We start from the raw sequence: 23,820 nt of genomic DNA on the forward strand, positions 1-23,820 counted from the left end.
GCAGTGAGCCAAGATCATGCCACTGCACCCCAGCCTAGGCAACAAGAGTGTAACTTGGTCTCAAAAAAAAAAAAAGAAGAAGAAGAAGAAGACGAAGAGTTCATCCCAGCTTTTCTCTACCCTGGGCTAGGAATAGCTCTCTATAAGATATAGGACTTAGACTATGGATCCTAAATTGGAGATTAGGTAAAAACAAAAGAAGTGCTACAGGACTACACTTCTGAAAGGAAGTTTTCCTGGTCCAGTAACTGCAAGATAGTTCAAATGAATATTGCCCTTGAGTTATCCTTAGATAACTATCCAAATACTTAGAGAAAAGTATTCACTTTTTTTTTTTTTTTTTTTTTTTCAGGAGTCGTTTGGGAGAATGTGCTGCTAAAGGGAGGTGAGTCAGCCTTGAATGCCACAGAAACATCCGGCCCAGACATGACTATCAAGGTAAGGGATTCTCTTCAGGTTGATTCTCAAAGTGTATCTCTAGAGTAAAGGCAGCCTAGGGCAGGTTTTTCTGGGGGCAAAATGAACACTACCAATCCACCTTCCTGGAGTTCTCTTTCTACTCACTGAGATCTTAGGGAGGCAACATAAGATTTTCTGAAATTTGGGATCTGGTCTACAGCCATACCACCCTGAACATGTCGATTTCATCTGAAACTTGAGATCTGGATTAGGAAACTGCTTGAAAACCAGAATCTAAGATGTGATTTCCAATGCGCCTGTCGTAGGGTCTTCAGTGAATATCTACATGTAAGCTATTTGTAAATGGTAACCCCCATGGGCACAGTGGAGCAAATCTGAAAATTCTGAGCTGAGAATTCAGGCCCCACTGTGCATTGTGAGGAAAGGTCAGAGAGGCATAAAGTAGCTTTGATCTTGGCTCAAGATTTCCACTGATGTCAGTGGGAAGGCAGCACATGGCCCACTCCAGCTGAAACGCTAATGGCCAAAGGTTTACAAAATGAGTCATCTGGAAATCCCCTTAACTATCACTGTTCAAATTAAATGCATCAATTTGTAATCATTGACCAGATTAAGGAATCTGTAGCAAAAGTTATCAGAGGCTCAACTACTTCCCCTCTGTTACGGGATTAGACACAAAGGAATGGTCTTCCTCTCTTAGAACTCTGTTTACATATTAGCAGAGGATGAGGGTGGGAGGGCTTTCTAACATTCTTGCTTGAATGATTATAATTTGAATATATGCAAATTATGAATTTTTCTTTGAAAGTAAGAAGTAATGTCTTATTTTATATAGAGCTGTAACTGGAGATATTTCTCTCCTGGATCTATTAGTAGAAGTTGTACAAAAGAATATACAGCACGGATTTAACTGTTTTCTTTTATAATGTGAAGGTTTAACTTGTGTTGTCTACGTTACAAATGGCAGAGAAAGCAAGCAAATGTTACCATAGTAAAGCTAAATGAAAGGTAGGATAGTGGCCTGATTAGTCAAAAAGTCAACTAATCTAAGTGGTAACTATCCAGTGCTGAAAGAACTATAACTACGTTTAGCAGAATTTGTAAGACAATAATATAAATTGCAATGACATGTTGGTGTTATTTTGGCTATTATTGAAATGATTGACAAGTTTGAGTCTATGACCACATCAGACAAAGGAGAATGGGTGCCAATAGTAAAACCTGATGGATTTAGATTTGTTATCTCAAAATCTGTTATCATCTTGAGAATTAGTTTTTGAGATGAATTGCTAGTAGGAGAGGAGACGGTAAGTTGCCAGTGTAGCTGCAGATGTGGTATAGACAGACATTCAAGTAGTCAGAAAGACTGGAGTTGGTTTTATTAAAGCAAATGGCATATTCTTTTTTTTTTTTTATTTTTTTTTCAGACGGAGTCTTACTCTGTCGCCAGGCTGGAGTGCAGTGGCGCAATCTCAGCTCACTGCAACCTCCACCTCCTGGGTTCAAACAATTCTGCTGTCTCAAACTCCTGAGTAGCTGGGACTACAGGCACCTGCCACCATGCCTGGCTAGTTTTTGTGTTTTTAGTGTAGACAGGGTTTCACCATGTTGGCCAGGATGGTCTCTGTATCTTGACCTCATGATCCGCCCACCTCGGCCTCCCAAAGAGTTGGGATTACAGGTGTGAGCCACCATGCCCAACCACAAATGGCATATTCTAGTAGAAGCAAGTCTTGTGCAAATCTCATTTGATAAGATTGCTACTTAACCAGGCTACTCATCCGTGGTACCAGGATCTTGAATGAAGTTGTATTTGGGTTCCTCTAATTTAGACATCATTCTCAATCTCCCTTTCTTTTTCTTTTAATGAATACCTGAAAATTTCTTATAAGAAAAGATTTCTTTTACCTCTGCCCTACCCCAGGAAGATTTTTTCATCCATAAGAACTGAACTCATTCTGAGGAATAAATACTATACACTTTAAATAGCTGAGCAAAATAGAAATTTATTTATTTATTCATTTTGAGGCAGATTCTTGCTCTGTCAGCCAGGCTGGAGTGCTGTGGCATGATCGTGGCTCACTATAACCTCTACCTCCCAGGTTCAAGGGGTTCTCCCACTTCAGCCTCCCAAGTAGCTGGAATTACAGGCATGTGCCACCATGCCTGGCAAATTTTCATATTTTTAGTAGAGATGAGGTTTCACCATTTGACTAGTCTGGTCTCAAACTCCTGGCCTCAGGTTATCTGCCCGCCTCGGCCTCCCAAAGTGCTGAGATTATAGGTGTGAGCCTCCGCACCCAGCCAGCAAAATAGAAATATATTTAAATACATCAATAAACCCCTACAAATATTCTATTATTCCTTTCTTAATGCCAGTTCCTTCTCACTAAGGAATTTGTGAATTTTCTAGGTGGATATAACTACAGAAAATGCTTCTGTTTCTATCTTCTCCTTTAGGATTCCCAATTATGGAGCAGTCATTGACTTTTTTGCTTTGGGTATCATGTTGTTTCCCACCCTACATTGCCTTACATAACCATCATGTCTTTGTTTTTTTGTTTGGTTTTTGGTTTTTTTGAGATGGAGTCTCACTCTGTCACCCAGGCTGGAGTGCAGTGGCGTGATCTTGGCTCACTGCAAGCTTCACTTCCCGGGTTCACGCCATTCTCTTGCCTCAGCCTCCTGAGTAGCTGGGACTACAGGTGCCCACCACCACGCCCGGCTAATTTTTTTGTATTTTTAGTAGAGATGGGGTTTCACCATGTTAGCCAGGATGGTCTCAATCTCCTGACCTCGTGATCCGCCTGCCTCGGCCTCCCAAAGTGCTGTGATTACAGGCTGAGCCACCACGCCCGGCCACCATCATGTCTTTGTATCCAAATGAAAGTATTTTTTCTGCTCCACTCCACTAATCAGAGAAATGCAAATTAAAACCATGATGAGATACCATCTCGCGGCTCAGCGTGGTGGCTCACACCTGTAATCCTAGCACTTTGGGAGGCCAAGGCAGGAGGATCACAAGGTCAGGAGATCAAGACCATCCTGGCCAACATGTGAAATGCCGTCTCTTCTAAAAATACAAAAATTAGCCGGGTGTGGTGGCATGTGCCTGTCATCCCACCTACTCAGGAGGCTGAGGCAGGAGAATCGCTTGAACCCAGGAGGCAGACATTGCAGTGAAACGAGATTGTGCCATTGCACTCCAGCCTGGCAAAACAGCAAGATTCTGTCTCAAAAAATAAAAATAAAATAAGATACCATCTCATACCAGTCAGAATGGCCATTATTAAAAAGGCAAAAAGTCATCCTGGCTAACCCGGTAAAACCCCATCCCTACTAAAAAAAATTACAAAAACTAGCCGAGCGAGGTGGCGGGCGCCTATAGTCCCAGCTATTCACGAGGCTGAGGCAGGAGAATGGCGTAAATCCGGGAGGTGGAGCTTGCAGTGAGCTGAGATCCGGCCACTGCACTCCAGCCTGGGCGACAGAGCGAGACTCCGTCTCAAAACAAACAAACAAACAAACAAATGCAAAAAGTAACAGATGTTGGTGAGGAAGCAGAGAAAAAGGAACAGTTATACACTGTTGTTGGCAATGTAAATTAGTTCAACCCCTATGGACAACAGTATGGAGATTTCTCAAAGAACAAAACTACTGTTTGACCCAGCAATGGATATCTTCCCAAAGGAAAATAAGTCATCTTATCAAAAAGACACCCGCACTCATATGTTTTCCGTAGCACTATTCACAATAGGAAAATCATGAAATTAAGCTAAGTGTTCATCAGCGGTAGATTGGATAAAGTAAATGTGGCATATATACACCATGGAATACTACATAGCCATATAAATAATGAAATCATGTCCTTTGTAGCAACATGGATGCAGAAGAAGGCCATTATCCTACATGAATTAATGCAGAAACAGAAAATCAAATACTGCATGTTCTCCCTATAAGTGGGAACTGCTACACATGGGCATAAAGATGGAAACAGTAGAGACTGGGGACTCTAAAAGAAGGGGCAGGAGAGAAAGGAGAAAGGGTTGAAAAACTACCTATTGGATACTACATTCACTATTTGGGTGATGGGTTCAGTAGAAGTCCAAATCCCAGCATTGTGTAATATACCCTGTATCAAGCCTGTATATGAACCCCCTGAATCTATAATAAAAAAATTTAAATTAACTAAAAAGAATTTTTTTCTCTCTGTATGTAACTACTTGCAGCTCATTAAGCACAGACTCCGCCTCTTATATTTAGCTACAGCTATTCCTACTTCTAATAGGTACTTTATATATCCTCGCAACATCACCTATTCCTGCCTTTTGCCGAGAAAACAACATATTCTGTTAAAACAATAAAACCTGATACATTGACACTTTTCAAGGGAAATCGCAACAGAAATTACAAAGATAGTTGGGTTTTTCCCATATTGCTTTTATTGTGATAGAGGTATCTATCTTAGTATTTAGAAATTTTCTTTCTGAGAAAGGAATACAATGTTTTGAAAGTGCTTGCTTTCCCTTTGCCTTCCATTTCCCTTGCCATGATTGTAAGTTTCCCGAGGCCTCCCAGTCATGCTTCCTGTTAAGCCTGTGGAACTGTGAGTCAGTTAAACCTCTCTTCTGGCCTAGCATGGTGGCTCATGCCTGTAATCCTAGCACTGTGGGAGGCTGAGGCGGGTGGATCACCTGAGGTCAGGAGTTCAAGACCAGCCTGGCCAACATGGCGACACCCCGTGTCGACTAAAAATACAAAAATTACCTGGGCATGGTGATGCATGCCTGTAATCCCAGCTACTGGATAGGCTGAGGAAGGAGAATTGCTTGAACCCACGAGCTGGAGGCTGCAGTGAGCTGAGATCATGCCACTGCACTCCAGCCTGCATGACCAGAGCGAGATTCCATCTCAAAACAAAAAACAAAAACAAAAAAACCTCTCTTCTTCATGAATCACCCAGTTTCAGGTAACTCTTTACAGCTGTATGAAAATGGACTAATACACCTGTGAATGTGACTTATTTGGAAAAAAGTCTTTGCAGATACAATTAACAATCTTGGCTGGGCATGGTGGCTCACGCCTGTAATCTGAGCACTGGGAGGCTGAGGTGGGCAGATCACTTGAGGCCTGGAGTTCAAGACCAGCCTGGCCAACATGGTAAAACCCTGTCTCTACTAAAAATACAAAAATATTAGCCAGGCATGGTGGCACACGCCTGTAATCCCAGCTACTCAGGAGGCTGAGGCATGAGAATCATTTGAATCCAGGAGGCGGATATTGCAGTGAGCTGAGATCATGCCACTGCACTCCAGCCTGGATGACAAAGTGAGACTCTGTCTCAGAAAAAAATACTAATAATCTTGAGATGAGATCATCCTGGATTTACCAGATGGGCCCTAAATCCAATGACAGATGTCCTTGTAAGAGACAAAAGAGGGTACTCATATACACAGAGAAGGCCATGTAAGGAGACAGAGGCAGAGGTTGAAGTTATGCAGCCCAAGTCAAGAAACACGTGGATCCACCAGTAGCTAGAAGAGGCAAGGAAGGAGTCTTCTCTAGAGCCTTTGGAGGGAGAGGAGAGCAACCCTCCTGACACCTTGAATTGGAACTTTTGGCCTCCAGAATTGTGAGAAAATAAATTTCTGTTGTTTTAAGCCACCAAATGTGTAGTAGTTTGTTATGGCAACCCTGGGAAATGAATGCACTCAGATTCTGCCAAGAATCACACCTACGCTTCTTGCGTGCTAATGCCATAGAGGCTGATAAACCAATATTACACAGATCCATCATAATTTTCTTATTTTACTCTACTTACCCTTTACAAACTGTTTTTTACCTATTCTTGTTTTAGGAAAACCACTAACATTTTTCAGCTTGTGTTTATCATCCTTCACTAGAAGAAAAGGGTAGCTGTATCTCAGAATAGCTTCTATTTGATAACCTATTCTGTTTTGTTGCTTGTCCAGACATTGAATTAAAAAAAAAAAGAAAGAAAGAAAACAGATATGGATCAGTATTTCGTAAAATGCCTGACCCTAAGAATCACCTGCAGCAATGTAGAAAACAACAATAACACAGCTTGCCAGATTTCTTTCAGAATTCAGATTCAGAAGACCTGGGCTTGAGAATTAGCATTTTTAATAAGTGCTCCAAGCGACTTTCATGATTAGTTTCAGAAAATGTTGTCTTAGCACATCACTCATGCAGTATGGGGGTGGCCATGTGAGCCCTACCATTGCTCTTGGCTCTCCAGTTGTCCAACCAATCTGAGGCAGGATTTGGATACTTTCCTATTCAATGCCCTTTGATTACTTCCCATTTCAACACTGAATAAGGCTCAGGCTTCCTCTGGATTCCAGACTTCCTTACTCTTAACTTCAATTTCATTTCTAGCGTTGTCTTTCACTGTGTCTCTCTCTGTACCCGTTCTTACCCTCTTTATCCAGTCTACCTGTAGCCTGGATACTGTAGCTTTCTTTTTAAAAGGCCAAGCTGAGCTGGGCGTGGTGGTGGGAAGATTGCTTGAGCCCAGGATTTCAAGCCTAGCCTGGGCAACATACTGAGACTCCATCTCTAAAAAAATAAATGAAAAGATCAAGCTGAGAATGTCCCTCTGCTAAGGCCCTGCTGGCCTTCCCATGGCTCCTGGAACAAAGACCAACTCTTGCAGGCACTGTGTTTTTTAAAAGCCCCTGGCTTTCATTCACTTCTCCTTTGATCTTCCTGCTCTCCATCTCTGTTTATATTCACATCTTTGGCTCAAATATTCCTTCCTCCAGTGGCACTTTTTTTTTTGTTTGTTTATTTTCTTTTCTTTTCTTTCTCTTTTTTTTTGAGACAGAGCTTCACTCTTGTCACCCAGACTGGATTGCAATGGCACCATCTTGGCTCACCACAACCTCCGCCTCCTGGGTTCAACCAATTCTCTTGCCTCAGCCTCCTGAGTGGATGGCATTTATAGGCATGTGCCACCACAACTGGCAAATTTTTTTTTTTTTTTTTGAGAGGGAGTTGCATTCTGTCGGCGCGATCTCAGCTCACTGCAAGCTCCGCCTCCCAGGTTCACGCCATTCTCCTGCCTCAGCCTCCCGAGTAGCTGGGACTACAGGTGCCCGCCACCACGACCAGCTAATTTTTTGTATTTTTTAGTAGATACGGGGTTTCACTGTGTTAGCCAGGATGGTCTCGATCTCCTGACTTCGTGATCCGCCCACCTCGGCCTCCCAGAGTGCTGGGATGACAAGCGTGAGCCACCACGCTCGGCCAATTTTTTGTATTTTTAGTAGAGATGGGGTTTCACCCTGTAAGCCAGGATGGTCTCGATCTCCTGACCTCGTGATCCCCCCACCTCGGCCTCCCAAAGTGCTGGGATTACAGGCGTGAGCCACCGTGCTCTGGCCTAATTTTGTATTTTTAGTAGAGACGGGGTTTCTCCATGTTGGTCAGGCTTATCTTGAACTCCCAACCTCAAATGATCCGCCCGCCTCGGCCTCCCAAAGTGCTGGGATTACTGGCATGAGCCACGGCACACCGCTCCAATGGTACTTTCTAACAAGCATTACTTGTCTCACATTCTCATGGGACCTAATAGCTCTCCTTCATAGCCAGTCACATCAGTAACCAGAGGGCAGGTGTGGTGGCTCACACCTGTAATTCCAGCACTTTGGGAGGCCAAGGTGGGTGAATTGCTTGAGACCAGGAGTTTGAGACCAGCCTGAGCAACGTGACAAAACCCAGTCTCTACGAAATACAAAAAAAATTAGCTGAGTGTGGTGGCATATGCCTGTAGTCCTGGCTACTTGGGAGGCAAGAGATGGGAAGATCGCTTGAGCCCAGGGAGACTAAGGCTGTGGTGAGCTGTGATAAAATAAAAATAAAAATAACCATAATTTTCATTGCATAATATCCAGTCGCCCTTGCTACAATATCATTCCATCAGAGCCATTTTCTGTTTCATTTTCACTTATTAGAGGCTCTAAATTGTAGTTCTTTTCTTAAAAAAACACAACTTTATTAAGGATAAAATTTGCATGCCATATGGTTCCCCCAGGTAAGTGTAGAGTTCAATAATGTTTCATATATTTACTAACCATCACACAATCCAGTTTTAGAACACACACAGTTTTAAATAATTTCCATCACTCCAATAAGATCCCTCATGCCCTCTGATAGTTAATCTCCATTCTATCCCACTCCCAACCAACCACTCATTCCTTTCTGTTTCTATAAATTTGCCTGTTCTGGACATTTCATATAAATGGAGTCATACAATATGCAGTATTTTGTGTCTGATTTAGGATGATTCCTTTTTTTTTTTTTTTTTTTTTTTGAGGTTTATCCATGTTGTAGCCTCAATCACTATCCTTTTCATTCTTTTTAATGCTGAATAATATTTCATTTAATCGATATGCCAGGCTGGGCATGGTGGTTTACGCCTGTGATCCCAGCACTTTGGGAGGCCAAAATGGGTAGATCGCTTGAGCCCAGGAGTTGGAGACCAGCCTGCACAACATGGTGAAACTATGTATCTACAAAAAATACAAAACTTAGCTGGGCGTGGTGGCATGCATCTGCAGTCCCAGCTACATGGGAGGCTGAGGCAGGAGGCTCACCTGAGTCTAGGAGGTGGAGGCTGCAGTGAGCTGTGATTGTGTCACTGCACTCTATCCTGGGTGATAACAGAGGAAGACTGTCTTAAAACAAACAAACAAACAAACAAAAAACAAAAAACATATGCCAGTGTTTTGTTTTTTTTTTTGTTTTTGGGGGTTTTTTGTTTGTTTGTTTTTGTTGTTGTTCGTTCACAAGTTGATGGATTTTGAGGTTGTTTCTACTTTGTGGCAGTAAGTATTCTTGCTATGAATAGTCACTGATATGAAAACTCACATGTAAGCCTTTGTGTGGATGTAGGTCTTCCTTTGTCTTGGGATTGTACCTAGGAGTGGAATTGCTGGGTCATACGGTAAATCTGTGTTTAACTTTTTAAAAAGCTGTCAGACTCTTTTCCAAAGCATCTATACCACTTTATACCTCATCTGCAATGAATGAGGCTTCCAAGTTTTCTATATCCTAGCCAACACTTGCTACTGTCCATCTTTTGATTATAACCATCCTAGGGGGTATGGAATAGTATGTCATTGTAGTTTTGGTTTGCATTTTCCTGATGGCTAATGACACTGAGTTCTTTTCATGTGCTTATTGGCTATTTGTATGCAGTTAATTTTTAACGACTTGATTTCCTTTTTTGCTATAGTTTGTTCAATTATTAAATTGAAGCACTCTCTCACTGCAGATGCCCAGTCAGTGTTTTCTGAGTGAGGGACCCGCTTCTTGACTGTGGCAGGAGGGTGCACTCAACACTCAACTTCCCCTTTAAGATCACTGCCCTCTCCATCACTACCTCCCTCTGCAGGGGTCACATCAGTCTCTCTTCTTTCTCCTTCCTTCCCTCCCTCCCTTCCCTTTCTTCCTGCGCTCCCCCCTTCTCCCTCCCTCCCTCCTCCTTCCTTCCTTCCTTCCTTCCTTCCTTCCTTCCTTCCTTCCTCCCTCCCTCCCTCCCTCTCTCTCTCTGTGTCTTTCTTTCCTTCTGACAGGGTCTCACTATGTCACCCAGGCTGGAGCACAGTGTGATCATGGCTCACTGCAGCCTCAACCTGCTGGGCCCAAGCAATCCTCCTACCTCAGCCTCCTGTGTAGCTGGGACTATAGGCGTGCAGCACCACACTTGGCTACATTTTTATTTTTTGTAGAGAAGGGGGACTCCCTATGTTGCCCAGGCCAATCTTGAACTCCTGGGCTCAAGCGATACTCCTTCCTCAGCCTCCCAAACTGTTGAGATTACAGGTGTGAGCCAGCACACCCAGCCATTCTCTTTCTCTTTTCTGTTTTCCCTTCACATCTTAGCCTTTTTTCTTTTAGCCTAATCAATGCTATTTTTTTTTATTGTGGTAAAACATATTTAACATAACATTTACCATTTTAAGCACTTTTAAAGGGTACCTGTCTGTGGCGTTAGGTACATTCAAAGTGTTCTGCAACCATCATCATCATCCATCCTTCTCTAGAACTTTTTCAACATCTTCTTCAACTGAAATTCTCTACCCATTAAACACCAGCCCCCCATTCTCACCTACTTCAGCTCCTGTCAACCACCTAAATGTTACATTTTACACCTAAAATGTATTACTATTTAATTGCCTTCTCAAAGGGATTTTTAATACTTTATGTTAATAGTAAAAAGCCAGTAAGGCTGGTCATGGTGGCTCACTACTGTAATCCCAGCACTTTGAGAGGCCAAGGCAGGTGGATCACTTGAGGTCAGGAATTCAAGACCAGGCTTGGTAACATGGTGAAACCCTGTCTCTACCAAAAATACAAAAATTAGCTGGGTGTGGTGGCACCCACCTGTAATCTCAGCCACTCTGGAGGCTGAGGCACGAGAGTCGCTTGACCCCAGGAGGTAGAGGTTGCAGTGAGCCGAGATCGCGCCACTGCACTCCAGCTTGGGCAACAGAGTGAGACGCAGTCTCAAAAACAAAACAAAACAAAACAAAACAAAACAAAACAGAAAAGCCAGTAAGATGGCTACTCCTCAGAAATAAAGTAGGAAGCTGCTATAAGCTAGATTTTTAAAGAAATTGCTGGTTACAGAAGTTCCTTTCTTCCGTGGAGTGAACTCCCCAGGGCCCTCATACTGGAAATGTCTTGGCCTTATCCAGCTGATGCCTTGCTGCAAGTCCCAAGTCACACCTGCTTGGCTCTGCATCGTTTTCTTGAATTTTGTTTATCCAATGACTAGATAAAATGACATCAAATAATCCATGTTAAAGAAATATCTCTAGGATAAAAATTTTGTGATTTGGGCCAGGGGCTGCTCACGCCTGTAATCCCAGCACTTTGGGAGGCCGAGGCGGGTTTATCACCTGAGGTCAGGAGTTCAAGACCAGCCTGACCAACATGGAGAAACCCTGTCTCTACTAAAAATACAAAATTAGCCGGGTGTGGTGGAACATATCTGTAATTCCAGCTAATAGGGAGGCTGAGGCAGGAGAATCGCTTGAACCTGGGAGGCAGAGGTTGCTGTGAGCTGAGATGGCGCCATTACACTCCAGCCTGGGCAACAAGAGCAAAACTCCGTCTCAAAAAAAAAAAAAAAAATTGTGATTTGGCTGTCATTTTCATCAAATACATTAACTAAATCCTAAATGCTCTCATTACCTTGCCCTCTTGTCCACATATAGTAAGACTAAAAACTAAGTGTTTGCAAAAAGGATTACAAAAAATTTTAGCACAGCAGAATTTTCTTCGGAATGAAGTCCGATATTCTTATTTACATATGCAATGTTTCTCATTTATGCTTGAATAAGAAACAAGGCTGGTACCGCTTAGGCAACCTAGAGATTCTGGCTGTAAAACCATTTGAAAAGGGTACAATTTCTATTCAAGGACATGGGAAAGCCACATTTTAAAAAGGATGTTGCTTCTCTACACGTAAAACTTGTTGGAAGACAGATTATCCTCCTAGAAGGGCAGATGTTCTCTATTACAAAAGAGGAAAAGCATTTAGACTCTTCCGGTGGTGAATAGAGGCCACAGGTTACAGCTTTCTTTGGCCTTTGCTTTAAAAAAAAACATTCTGCTGAAGGCCTTTTGTTGCCAGTGGTGTCCAGCCAGTTGCCCTTTGTATTTGGTGATGACGACATTGAAAGGATTGTTTTGTGCAGGGACTCTGGACAAAAAAGAGACATTTGGGACAGAAAACCTTTCTACATTGTGTACATACACAAAGATTGCTCTAAATTTGGTTCCTTGCCAAAGGAAATATTTTTGAAGATTTTTTTTTTAAATCCTTGAAAATTTTCAGGGTAGTGGACCTCAGAGGGGGTTTGGCAGTGGTGGGCAGGAGGCATATCAGTACTACATGGGTCAGTTTTTATAATACCTGCCTTTGAGAATCCTTGTCTTGAATTTTCTTGAAAATGAATATGAAGAGCTCTGTTGTAAACTGTAATAAACTATATCATTAATGGTTTTTATTGTTCCTGTGTGCTACTCCCTATTTGTCAAATAAAATAAATGTGAAAGAAATGAAGTCCCTGTAATCCCAGCACTTTGGGAGGCCAAGACGGGCGGATCACAAGGTCAGGAGATCGAGACCATCCTAGCTAACATGGTGAAACCCCGTCTCTACTAAAAAATACAAAAAATTAGCCGGGCGAGGTGGCGGTCGCCTGTAGTCCCAGCTACTCGGGAGGCTGAGGCAGGAGAATGGCATGAACCCGGGAGGCGGAGTTTGCAGTGAGCTGAGATCCGGCCACAGCACTCCAGCCTGGGCGGCAGAGCTAGACTCCGTCTCAAAAAAAAAAAAAAAAAAAAAAAGAGATGAAGTCACAACCATTGACAGCTTTCTATAATCTATGTATAGATCAGGAATATTTGTGGCAAGTGAATAATCTCAGGTACCTTCTTCTTTGTCATTTTATTTCTTCACCATGTTCTCTTGCCAACAATAATAGCTAACATGGGTTGAACATTTGCTTTGAGCTGAGTACTGTGCTACCCATATACCATCTCACATAATCCTCCAGCTGACCCTGCTAAGGAGAAACTGTTATTAATCCTATTCTACAGATGTGATGACTGTGGCACAGTAAAGTAACTTACCCAAGATCTCAAAGTGAGTGTGTGGTGGAGCCAGGCTTTGAACCCAGATGGAAGGACACTTTGTAGCCTCTCTGTTTGGGTTTTAATAAATGCAAAAAAAATTTTTTTTATTAGCTAAAGCAGGGGAGCTCCAAGGACAGGGCAAGGGTAGCTTAGCCAGATAAAATGCTAGATGCCCAGTTCCATTTGAATTAAATTACATGAGACATACTTATATTAAAAAATTATTTGTTGTTTACCTGAAATTCAGATTTTACTGGTGTTCTGTATTTTATTTGCCAAGTCCAGTGGCCCTAGGCAAGAGGAGTGTTGCAAAGGAGATGAAGGGAACTGCTTAATGTGTTTTGATTATTGTCCTTTGGGATTATTTGTGGTTTGGGGTTCTTTTTTTGTTTGTTTGTTTGTTTTTTTATTTTACTTTTTTTCATTTTAAACATGATGATATATTTTATTAAGCTTTAAACCAGAAAGATGTATACTTTGAGGACCTATAACATGCTGATAACCTATCAAGGGACATCCGTTGATACGCTTCTTTGCTAGGAATCCAAATCTGATTCATGCCAAGATTTGTACCTCATTGGTTTCTCTAAGAAGTGAAACTATGAGAAACACTACCCTCTATTTGTTTGATTGTTTTTTCTTTTGAACAACAACAACAAAAAACCCTTTACCTCAATCTGGGTATATCATGACTTTTTGGAAGCCTTATTCTAGGATCTTCTTTTTAGTTGGGATATCAATGTTAGCCTAATTTCATTTTCTGCAGATAGCTTCATCATCCCAATTTTTTAAATGTTGATGAAATACTCTTGTGCTTTTACCAACTCCTACTTGGTAAAATTCCCTGTCTCTGAGTGGAGTGGTCACCTTAAAATAGATGACAGGGGCATGGATATTCCAAGCAAAAGTTCTGACACATTCACAAATGCTTCCTGAGGACATCTGTCTGTTTCCTTCTATGCACATTTTGAACATTCCAGCAGTGGGAATGACTAATGATGCTAAAGCTCTAGAAATTGTCACTTGTTGCAGTTCAGTATGTCAGAGCCTGATTGCAAATAAGCCTCTTTTCTTGAGAATGATCTGTCCCAATCCAACTAGTTTTGCAGCAAGGTTCATTTGCAAGTACTAAAGTCTACGACTTGTGAAAGAATCAAGCCACACAAACCAAACACAGAACGCAGTGACAGAAACTATTGGTCTTAACCAAGCCACACAAACCAAACACAGAACCCAGTGGCAGAAACTATTGGTCTTCAGTGCTACTGGAAGGTAGCCAACCTGGTTCCCATTTAGGCAGGGAACCAGTTTGTCTCTCCAGTTAATGTCTGAATAAATTACCATTCATGTCCCTGAGGGTTTGGAATGATTGCAAAATATTTCTGAAATCCTGGGTAGAACTCATGTGGCCACTTACAATAAGCCTTGTCCTTCTGCAACTGGTCAGGTATCAGAGAGGTCTCATAAATCAAGATCGTAATTATCAGGAAAGGTTGTTAGATTCCTAGAGTAGGAGCCAAGGGAAAACTTTCCCTTTGCCCTCTGAAATTTCGTTGAAAAATCAATTGACACTAGACAGATTAATAGGAGAAATGGCATAGAAGTTTACTAGTATGCAAAGAGAGAAAATTACACACAATGGGGTACAGATGGTTATATACTTCCTTCTTCTTAAAGGAAATTGAGATAGGAAGTGTGGAGATAGGAAGCAGGGAGGGCAGTAAATGATTTTTAGGGAAATTCAATGGGCTTGAAGAACAAACAGTGACCTGGGACAAAGTCTGTTGGGCCCACAGAACAGACAACAATTTGTGACAAAATCTGTTCAGATATGTTGACAGACTTCAGTCTTTCTTCCTGCTATATGAGTTTCAGTTAATGAAAACTCGAGGAAGAGACCAGAGGTAATTGTTTTCTTCTCTGGAGGGTAAGATTTTAGGCAAATAAGGGAACTTCACAGAACCACTTCATCCTGTGCTTAGGGGAGAGACAGAGGATTGACAGATAGGATGAGGGGAGGTCAGAAAGACCTTGAGGCTTCTTCAGGTTCAGCATATCAAAGCATCACATTTGGGGATATAGGTTTCTGAGCCCTAACAATGGGAAAAATGATCTGTCTGTATCATATGAATATTGAAGATTGTTGAAGTGAGCATCTAGTTCTCCCGTCTTGATAAATTATCCAATGCCTTTCCCATCTCTTTCTCCTACCCATTCACTAATGGCCTGCCCCCTTGCCCTTTTTGTTGTAGTGAAAACTTAGTAGTAAAAAACACACTTGGTAAAAATCATGACATACATGTAAATTGTATGTAAAAGGATGACATGCTCATTGCAAGATGCTTGATTCACTGGCTAGCAGAGCAGGCCACTGATAGGTCTGCATACCACAAGCCAGTCTCTTTTGAGGTCACTTATGCTTTACTATCATTGCAACAACTACTTCTTCCTCAGAAATGAGTCAGTGGAGATGTGACATTTATTTTATCTCAGCATTTTTATGTCTGTTTCTGAAAAGGAAAAGGTACCAGCAGCTGCAGGTCCCACTCCGTCTCCCAAAGGGATCTGGGCTAGAGGGTAGGGTATTGGATCTGTCATCATACTTTCCATCTGCTCACAGACTGTGAGGTTTATTTTTGTTTTTTGAGACAGGGTCTCACCTTGTTGCCCAGGCTGGAGTGCAGTGGCGCCATCTCGGCTCACTGCAACCTCCACCTCCCAAGTTCAAGTGTTTCTTGTGTCTCAGCCTCCTGAGTAGCTGGGATTACAGGTGTGTGCCACCATGCCTGGCTAATTTTTGTATTTTTAGTAGAGACGGGGTTTCACCATGTTGGCCAGGCTGGTCTCGAACTCCTGACCTCAAGTGATCGAATCCTATTCTACAGATGTGATGACTGTGGCACAGTAAAGTAACTTACCCAAGATCTCAAAGTGAGTGTGTGGTGGAGCCAGGCTTTGAACCCAGATGGAAGGACACTTTGTAGCCTCTCTGTTTGGGTTTTAATAAATGCAAAAAAAATTTTTTTTATTAGCTAAAGCAGGGGAGCTCCAAGGACAGGGCAAGGGTAGCTTAGCCAGATAAAATGCTAGATGCCCAGTTCCATTTGAATTAAATTACATGAGACATACTTATATTAAAAAATTATTTGTTGTTTACCTGAAATTCAGATTTTACTGGTGTTCTGTATTTTTATTTGCCAAGTCCAGTGGCCCTAGGCAAGAGGAGTGTTGCAAAGGAGATGAAGGGAACTGCTTAATGTGTTTTGATTATTGTCCTTTGGGATTATTTGTGGTTTGGGGTTCTTTTTTTGTTTGTTTGTTTGTTTTTTTATTTTACTTTTTTTCATTTTAAACATGATGATATATTTTATTAAGCTTTAAACCAGAAAGATGTATACTTTGAGGACCTATAACATGCTGATAACCTATCAAGGGACATCCGTTGATACGCTTCTTTGCTAGGAATCCAAATCTGATTCATGCCAAGATTTGTACCTCATTGGTTTCTCTAAGAAGTGAAACTATGAGAAACACTACCCTCTATTTGTTTGATTGTTTTTTCTTTTGAACAACAACAACAAAAAACCCTTTACCTCAATCTGGGTATATCATGACTTTTGGAAGCCTTATTCTAGGATCTTCTTTTAGTTGGGATATCAATGTTAGCCTAATTTCATTTTCTGCAGATAGCTTCATCATCCCAATTTTTTAAATGTTGATGAAATACTCTTGTGCTTTTACCAACTCCTACTTGGTAAAATTCCCTGTCTCTGAGTGGAGTGGTCACCTTAAAATAGATGACAGGGGCATGGATATTCCAAGCAAAAGTTCTGACACATTCACAAATGCTTCCTGAGGACATCTGTCTGTTTCCTTCTATGCACATTTTGAACATTCCAGCAGTGGGAATGACTAATGATGCTAAAGCTCTAGAAATTGTCACTTGTTGCAGTTCAGTATGTCAGAGCCTGATTGCAAATAAGCCTCTTTTCTTGAGAATGATCTGTCCCAATCCAACTAGTTTTGCAGCAAGGTTCATTTGCAAGTACTAAAGTCTACGACTTGTGAAAGAATCAAGCCACACAAACCAAACACAGAACGCAGTGACAGAAACTATTGGTCTTAACCAAGCCACACAAACCAAACACAGAACCCAGTGGCAGAAACTATTGGTCTTCAGTGCTACTGGAAGGTAGCCAACCTGGTTCCCATTTAGGCAGGGAACCAGTTTGTCTCTCCAGTTAATGTCTGAATAAATTACCATTCATGTCCCTGAGGGTTTGGAATGATTGCAAAATATTTCTGAAATCCTGGGTAGAACTCATGTGGCCACTTACAATAAGCCTTGTCCTTCTGCAACTGGTCAGGTATCAGAGAGGTCTCATAAATCAAGATCGTAATTATCAGGAAAGGTTGTTAGATTCCTAGAGTAGGAGCCAAGGGAAAACTTTCCCTTTGCCCTCTGAAATTTCGTTGAAAATCAATTGACACTAGACAGATTAATAGGAGAAATGGCATAGAAGTTTACTAGTATGCAAAGAGAGAAAATTACACACAATGGGGTACAGATGGTTATATACTTCCTTCTTCTTAAAGGAAATTGAGATAGGAAGTGTGGAGATAGGAAGCAGGGAGGGCAGTAAATGATTTTAGGGAAATTCAATGGGCTTGAAGAACAAACAGTGACCTGGGACAAAGTCTGTTGGGCCCACAGAACAGACAACAATTTGTGACAAAATCTGTTCAGATATGTTGACAGACTTCAGTCTTTCTTCCTGCTATATGAGTTTCAGTTAATGAAAACTCGAGGAAGAGACCAGAGGTAATTGTTTTCTTCTCTGGAGGGTAAGATTTTAGGCAAATAAGGGAACTTCACAGAACCACTTCATCCTGTGCTTAGGGGAGAGACAGAGGATTGACAGATAGGATGAGGGGAGGTCAGAAAGACCTTGAGGCTTCTTCAGGTTCAGCATATCAAAGCATCACATTTGGGGATATAGGTTTCTGAGCCCTAACAATGGGAAAATGATCTGTCTGTATCATATGAATATTGAAGATTGTTGAAGTGAGCATCTAGTTCTCCCGTCTTGATAAATTATCCAATGCCTTTCCCATCTCTTTCTCCTACCCATTCACTAATGGCCTGCCCCTTGCCCTTTTGTTGTAGTGAAAACTTAGTAGTAAAAAACACACTTGGTAAAATCATGACATACATGTAAATTGTATGTAAAAGGATGACATGCTCATTGCAAGATGCTTGATTCACTGGCTAGCAGAGCAGGCCACTGATAGGTCTGCATACCACAAGCCAGTCTCTTTTGAGGTCACTTATGCTTTACTATCATTGCAACAACTACTTCTTCCTCAGAAATGAGTCAGTGGAGATGTGACATTTATTTTATCTCAGCATTTTATGTCTGTTTCTGAAAAGGAAAAGGTACCAGCAGCTGCAGGTCCCACTCCGTCTCCCAAAGGGATCTGGGCTAGAGGGTAGGGTATTGGATCTGTCATCATACTTTCCATCTGCTCACAGACTGTGAGGTTTATTTTGTTTTTTGAGACAGGGTCTCACCTTGTTGCCCAGGCTGGAGTGCAGTGGCGCCATCTCGGCTCACTGCAACCTCCACCTCCCAAGTTCAAGTGTTTCTTGTGTCTCAGCCTCCTGGGTAGCTGGGATTACAGGTGTGTGCCACCATGCCTGGCTAATTTTTGTATTTTTAGTAGAGACGGGATTTCACCATGTTGGCCAGGCTGGTCTCGAACTCCTGACCTCAACTGATCCGCCCACCCCAGCTTCCCAATGTGCTGGGTTACAGGTGTGAGCCACTGCGCCCCACCAGATTATGAGTTTTGATCTCCAACAGCATGCATTTTCTAGTGAAATTCAGTTTAATAAAATGAATAATGAGATAGTAGCTCACATGTATTGAGAACTTCCCATGTGTCGGGTACTGCTCTGGGTGCTTAGGGTATTCTGTTATTTAATTCTTACCACAACCCTATGAGTTGGGTACTAGGATATCTCCATTTACAGAGAAAACAAGGTGCAGAGAGATTAAGTAACTTGTCTAAGTTCACACAGACAAGGCGTGCTGGAGCCTAGGTCTCACCCAGACAGCACTAGGTCTTCATGACTATGTCACAGTGCTTCACCTTGGAGAATAAAGAGATGATGCTGGTATGGAGACATGCTAAGAAGGTCTTCCTTGCTTCACAGTCCTGATCAATATGGGGGCTTTTGTGTAGTTCTGTTTGCATTCATTCTTCCAATGCAGAGCTGGAGTTTACCTAGTGGGATAAGATTTGATTTTCATCTTTGAGAATGAGTTGTTCTTCAGGCTTGTCCATGAGTCTTCATCCTGTTAGCATTCTGATTACGTTTCTCATTATTATTCTCCTGCAGTGATTCATGAATATGATAAAACTGAACAGCCTTTTCAGCAAATAAGGAAAGCTTAGCTTACAGTAAAAAAAAAAAAAAAAAAAGGGAGAGCTTTCTTTGAATCTGGAGAAATTAAGGATACAAGTGTTCTGCAGTATTACTTAAGAGACTACTGCACCCATCATACTGGAGCTTAAGACAGTTTCTTCTTTTAGTTTTTTCTAAGATGTCTGCATGTCTGTGTTATGCCACTAATAATACAGCCTTTGTTAACTTTTGGATAAAAAAAAATCAGCTTATTGGCCAGGCGTGGTAGCTTACACCTGTGATCGCAGCACTTTGGGAGCTGAGGCAGGAGGATTGCTTGAACTCAGGAGTTAGAGACCAGCCTGGGCAACTTGGCAAAACATCATCTCTACTTAAAGAAAAAAACAAACTAGCCAGGTGTGGTGGTGTGCGCCTGTAGTCTCAGCTACTCAGGAGACAGATGGGAGAATCACTTGACCCTGGAAGGATGAGGCTGCAGTAAGCCACAATCCTACCACTGCACTCTAGCCTGGGTGACAGAAGGAGACCCTATTTCTATTAAAAATAAATAAATAAATTTGTAAATTTATTTATTTATGTATTGAATGTTGTATCATATGCAGCATACCATATTTAAGCAGGGTCAAATTTTTGGTCTGACTTTTCAAATTAATGTGAATAAGTCATTTTGAAATTTTGGAGACAAAACCTTATTTAAGTTGAGAAATAGACATTCATCCACTAAGAATTATTCTTTTTATTATTCTTAGTGTGTTTGAGTTGGTTCTTGCAAAGAAAATATAAACAAATCCCAAATATGAAAAAACTTCTAAGTTTATATTAAGTGTATCCCATGAGTGACATAGGAAATCCCTTTTAAGAGAAATGGTATTGCAAAAGACACAACAAATCTTTTCTCTTTTAAATAAAATATGCATTCTGTTTCTAAGCATTTTCCAAAGTATTTGACAGTTTACTAAAATGAATCTTTCTCCTTCGTGTGTCTTTTACTAAACTTTCTATCCTATAACAGTCATTGACTTCTTCCTATTTTCTGTTCCTCTCTTTCCTTCTCTCCCTTCACTCCCTTTCTTTTTCCCAGTGTTTACTGTGGGGTAGGCACTGTGTTAAATACTTTACCTGCATTACTCTCTTTAACACTCAAAATGACAACATGAGATAGGTACTATTTTTTGTCCCATTGTGCAGATGAAGAAATCGACACTTTGAGAAGGTAAAGACTACATAAGGTCACAAATTCTGGAAGAGCAGAGTCAGAGTTCAATTCCAGGTTTGTAATATTTCAGAGTCCACAGTTTTATTGCTTCTCTGTGTAATGAGTAAATGTTTCTTTTAGAATCAAAAATTATTTTAAATAAAATGTAATGACAGTAAAATAGTTATGATCCTGGGAGCAAGAATTAATCAAGAATGGACCTGATCTAGGACCACTCTGGTTTTTTGGACAGGCTGTGAACCAGTAGACTGGCACAGATTAATACAATAGCACATAGCTGTTGAGAATCTAAAAGGTATATTCTGTGGCCTTTATAAGCATGAACTTATCCAATGCGTTCCACGAACACATGAGATGGATACTATACATTTGTTCTTATTTTAAAGACTAGGAATTTGAGGCACAGGAAGGTAAAGTAACCTGTGGAAGGTCCTGCTCAGAATCAGTGGAAGAACGAGCGTTCTGCCTTCATTCCTAGCATTCTTCATGTGGTTAGCATAGTCCACTAACCACAGTGCCAGGATACCTCTTGTCTGTGATCCCGAAGTGCTCTTCTGCATGTTTCTTTCTTTCTTTTTTTTCTTTTCTTTTCTTTTGTTTTTGAGATGGAGTTTCGCTCCTGTTGCCCAGGCTGGAGTGCAATGGTGTGATCTTGGCTTACCACAACCTCCGCCTCCCGGGCTCAAGCTATTCTCCTGCCTCAGCCTCCCAAGTAGCTGGGATTATAGGCATGCGCCACCACACCTGGCTAATTTTGCAGTTTTAGTAGAGATGGGGTTTCTCCGTGTTGTTCAGGCTGGTCTCAAACTCCCGACCTCAGGTGATCCACCCACCTCGGCCTCCCAAAGTGCTGGGATTACAGGCATGAGCCACCACGTCCAGCCTCTTTTGCATGTTTCTTGGGGAATGCAGAGTCAGGTAACTTTACAACTAGCCATTTACTTGGAATTCAGATCCACAGCATAGAAAAGACCATAGCGGATGCTTTCCCTATGGAGAGAATCCAATAACTATCAAGCCATGTGTTCTTTGTTTTTTTTCTTTTTTTTTTCTTTTTTTTTTTTTTGAGGTAGAGTTTTGTTGCCCAGGCTGGAGTGCAGTGGTGCGATTTCAGCTCACTGCAACCTTTGCTTCCCAGGCTCAAGAGATTCTCCTGCCTCAGCCTCCTGAGTAGCTGGGATTACAGGTGCCCACACCATGCCCGGCTAATTTTTGTATTTTTAGTAGGGATGGGATTTCACCATGTTGGCCAAGCTGGTCTCAAACTCCTGACCTCGTGATCCGCCCGCCTCGGCCTCCCAAAGTGCTGGGATTACAGGCGTGAACCACCGCGCCCGGCCACCATATATTCTTTGTATAAGTGACATGTCTGAAAATAGCTGTGTTTATGATTTCGGAATTAAAGGGAAAAGAATGCCATAGATAATAGGAGAGAAAAATGAAAGGCCAATTGAATTCGCTGATGGTTAATGTTAGAAATTTAAGGGTCAATGTGATCCTTTCAAATGAAACACTAAATCGACTTATGGGAAAATCTAGTTTGTTTAGTGTTTTACAAGTGCATTTTTTTTCTGCCTACATTGTAAGACCTACTTTACCCAAAGGTGCTTTGGTGAGTTGGTACTTTGTTTTTTAAAAGAAACTTCCTAGAAGCCCTGATCAAGTGGGAGTTTTTTGGAACTAGTTAATAAGAACACTTTGTTGTAATGAAAATAAGAAGTATTTGGGCATGCACCTGCTAATTATGTGTTGAATGCCTTCTGAGGCCAATGCTTTGTGCCATGTGTCATGTCCCTGGTGCAGCTTCCGCTTCCAGTTATGTCTGGAATCTGATTTCACCATTGATGTCACCACACACCATTACCATTCTGCTTTCAGCCATTGTCATCTCTTGCCCAGGTTATTACAGTAGCTTCTAAGTGGTCTCCTGGCCACTCCTTTCCCTTTCTGTAACAGACTCCACCCAGCAGCAGCCACAGTGATCTTTTAAACATCTAAACCAAATCAAGTCATTTATCTGCTTGAAATAATGCAGTGGTTTCTCATCTTATTCAGGAAAATAAAGAATCCAAAGTACTTATCAAGGTTTGCAAGGACCTTATGGTCTGGCTCACTGCCAGTCTTCTCTCACCCCTCCTTTCTCGGCTCTGAAGTCCTCCTGGCTGCTCCAAAGATGATTGCTCAGGGTCCCCACACCTGCTGTTCCCTGTGCTAGAATGCTTTTCCCCTTGATATCTCCCTGGCTCACTTCCTTCCTTTCTCCAGATCTCTGCTCAAATGTCGCCGCAGTAAAGAGTCTGTTCTTGACCACATTATATAAAATAGTACTCACCTCCTACTGCCATCAATATCTATCCCTTTACTCTGTTTTATTTTTCTTCATAACAATTACCACCTCCTGACACATAATGCATTTCATGTATCTGCATGAGTGAATTCAATTGGCCTTTGATTTTCTTTCCCGCTATCTATGACATTCTTCTCTTGCTTATTGTTTATCTTACCTCATTATCCATGCTGTATTAGGATGTAAGCTACATGAACACTGGGATCTTCCATTTTTTTTTTCAACAAATATTTTTTGTTTGTTTTTTTGAAACAGAGTTTCACTCTACTTGCCCAGGCTGGAGTGCAATGGCATGATCTCAGCTCACCACAACCTCTGCCTCCCAGGTTCAAGCAATTCTCCTGCCTCAGTCTCCCGAGTAGCTGGGATTACAGGCATGTGCCACCACACCCAGCTAATTTTGTATTTTTAGTAGGGACGGCGTTACTCCACGTTGGTCAGGCTGGTCTCGAACTCCTGACTTCAGGTGATCCACCCACCTTGGCCTACCAAAGTGCTGGGATTACAGGCGTGAGCCACCGCCCCAAGCTTCAACAACAAATATTTAATGAGCACCTACTCTATGCCAAGCTCTAGGCATCTAGAAATTAACAAAAGAGACCAGGACTTGTACTCATGTAGATTACACGTTAGTAGGGTAAGACAGACAAGAAACAAGCAAGTAAATACTATCATATGAAAGATGGTGATTAGTGCTCTGGAGAAAAATCAGAATATTGTAAAATATGGGGTGAT

The 23,820-nt window shown here is 41.6% G+C and overlaps 1 protein-coding gene across 6 annotated transcripts in view; it reads left to right on the forward strand.

Annotated features, from left to right (window-relative positions):
• The window catches only part of PALM2AKAP2 (PALM2 and AKAP2 fusion), a 398,719-nt gene that overhangs the window by 237,351 nt on the left and 137,548 nt on the right, over positions 1–23,820 (forward strand). For all 6 annotated transcript variants that reach the window (XM_017859235.1, XM_017859233.1, XM_017859234.1 and 3 more), the window contains one exon: positions 353–438. In XM_017859235.1, the coding sequence (XP_017714724.1) occupies positions 353–438 (86 nt within the window). The remainder of the gene's footprint in view (positions 1–352; positions 439–23,820) is intronic.

The sequence above is a fragment of the Rhinopithecus bieti genome, unplaced genomic scaffold (assembly GCF_001698545.2).
Source record: "Rhinopithecus bieti isolate Rb0 unplaced genomic scaffold, ASM169854v2 scaffold_47444, whole genome shotgun sequence".
Taxonomy (NCBI): Eukaryota; Metazoa; Chordata; class Mammalia; order Primates; family Cercopithecidae; genus Rhinopithecus; species Rhinopithecus bieti.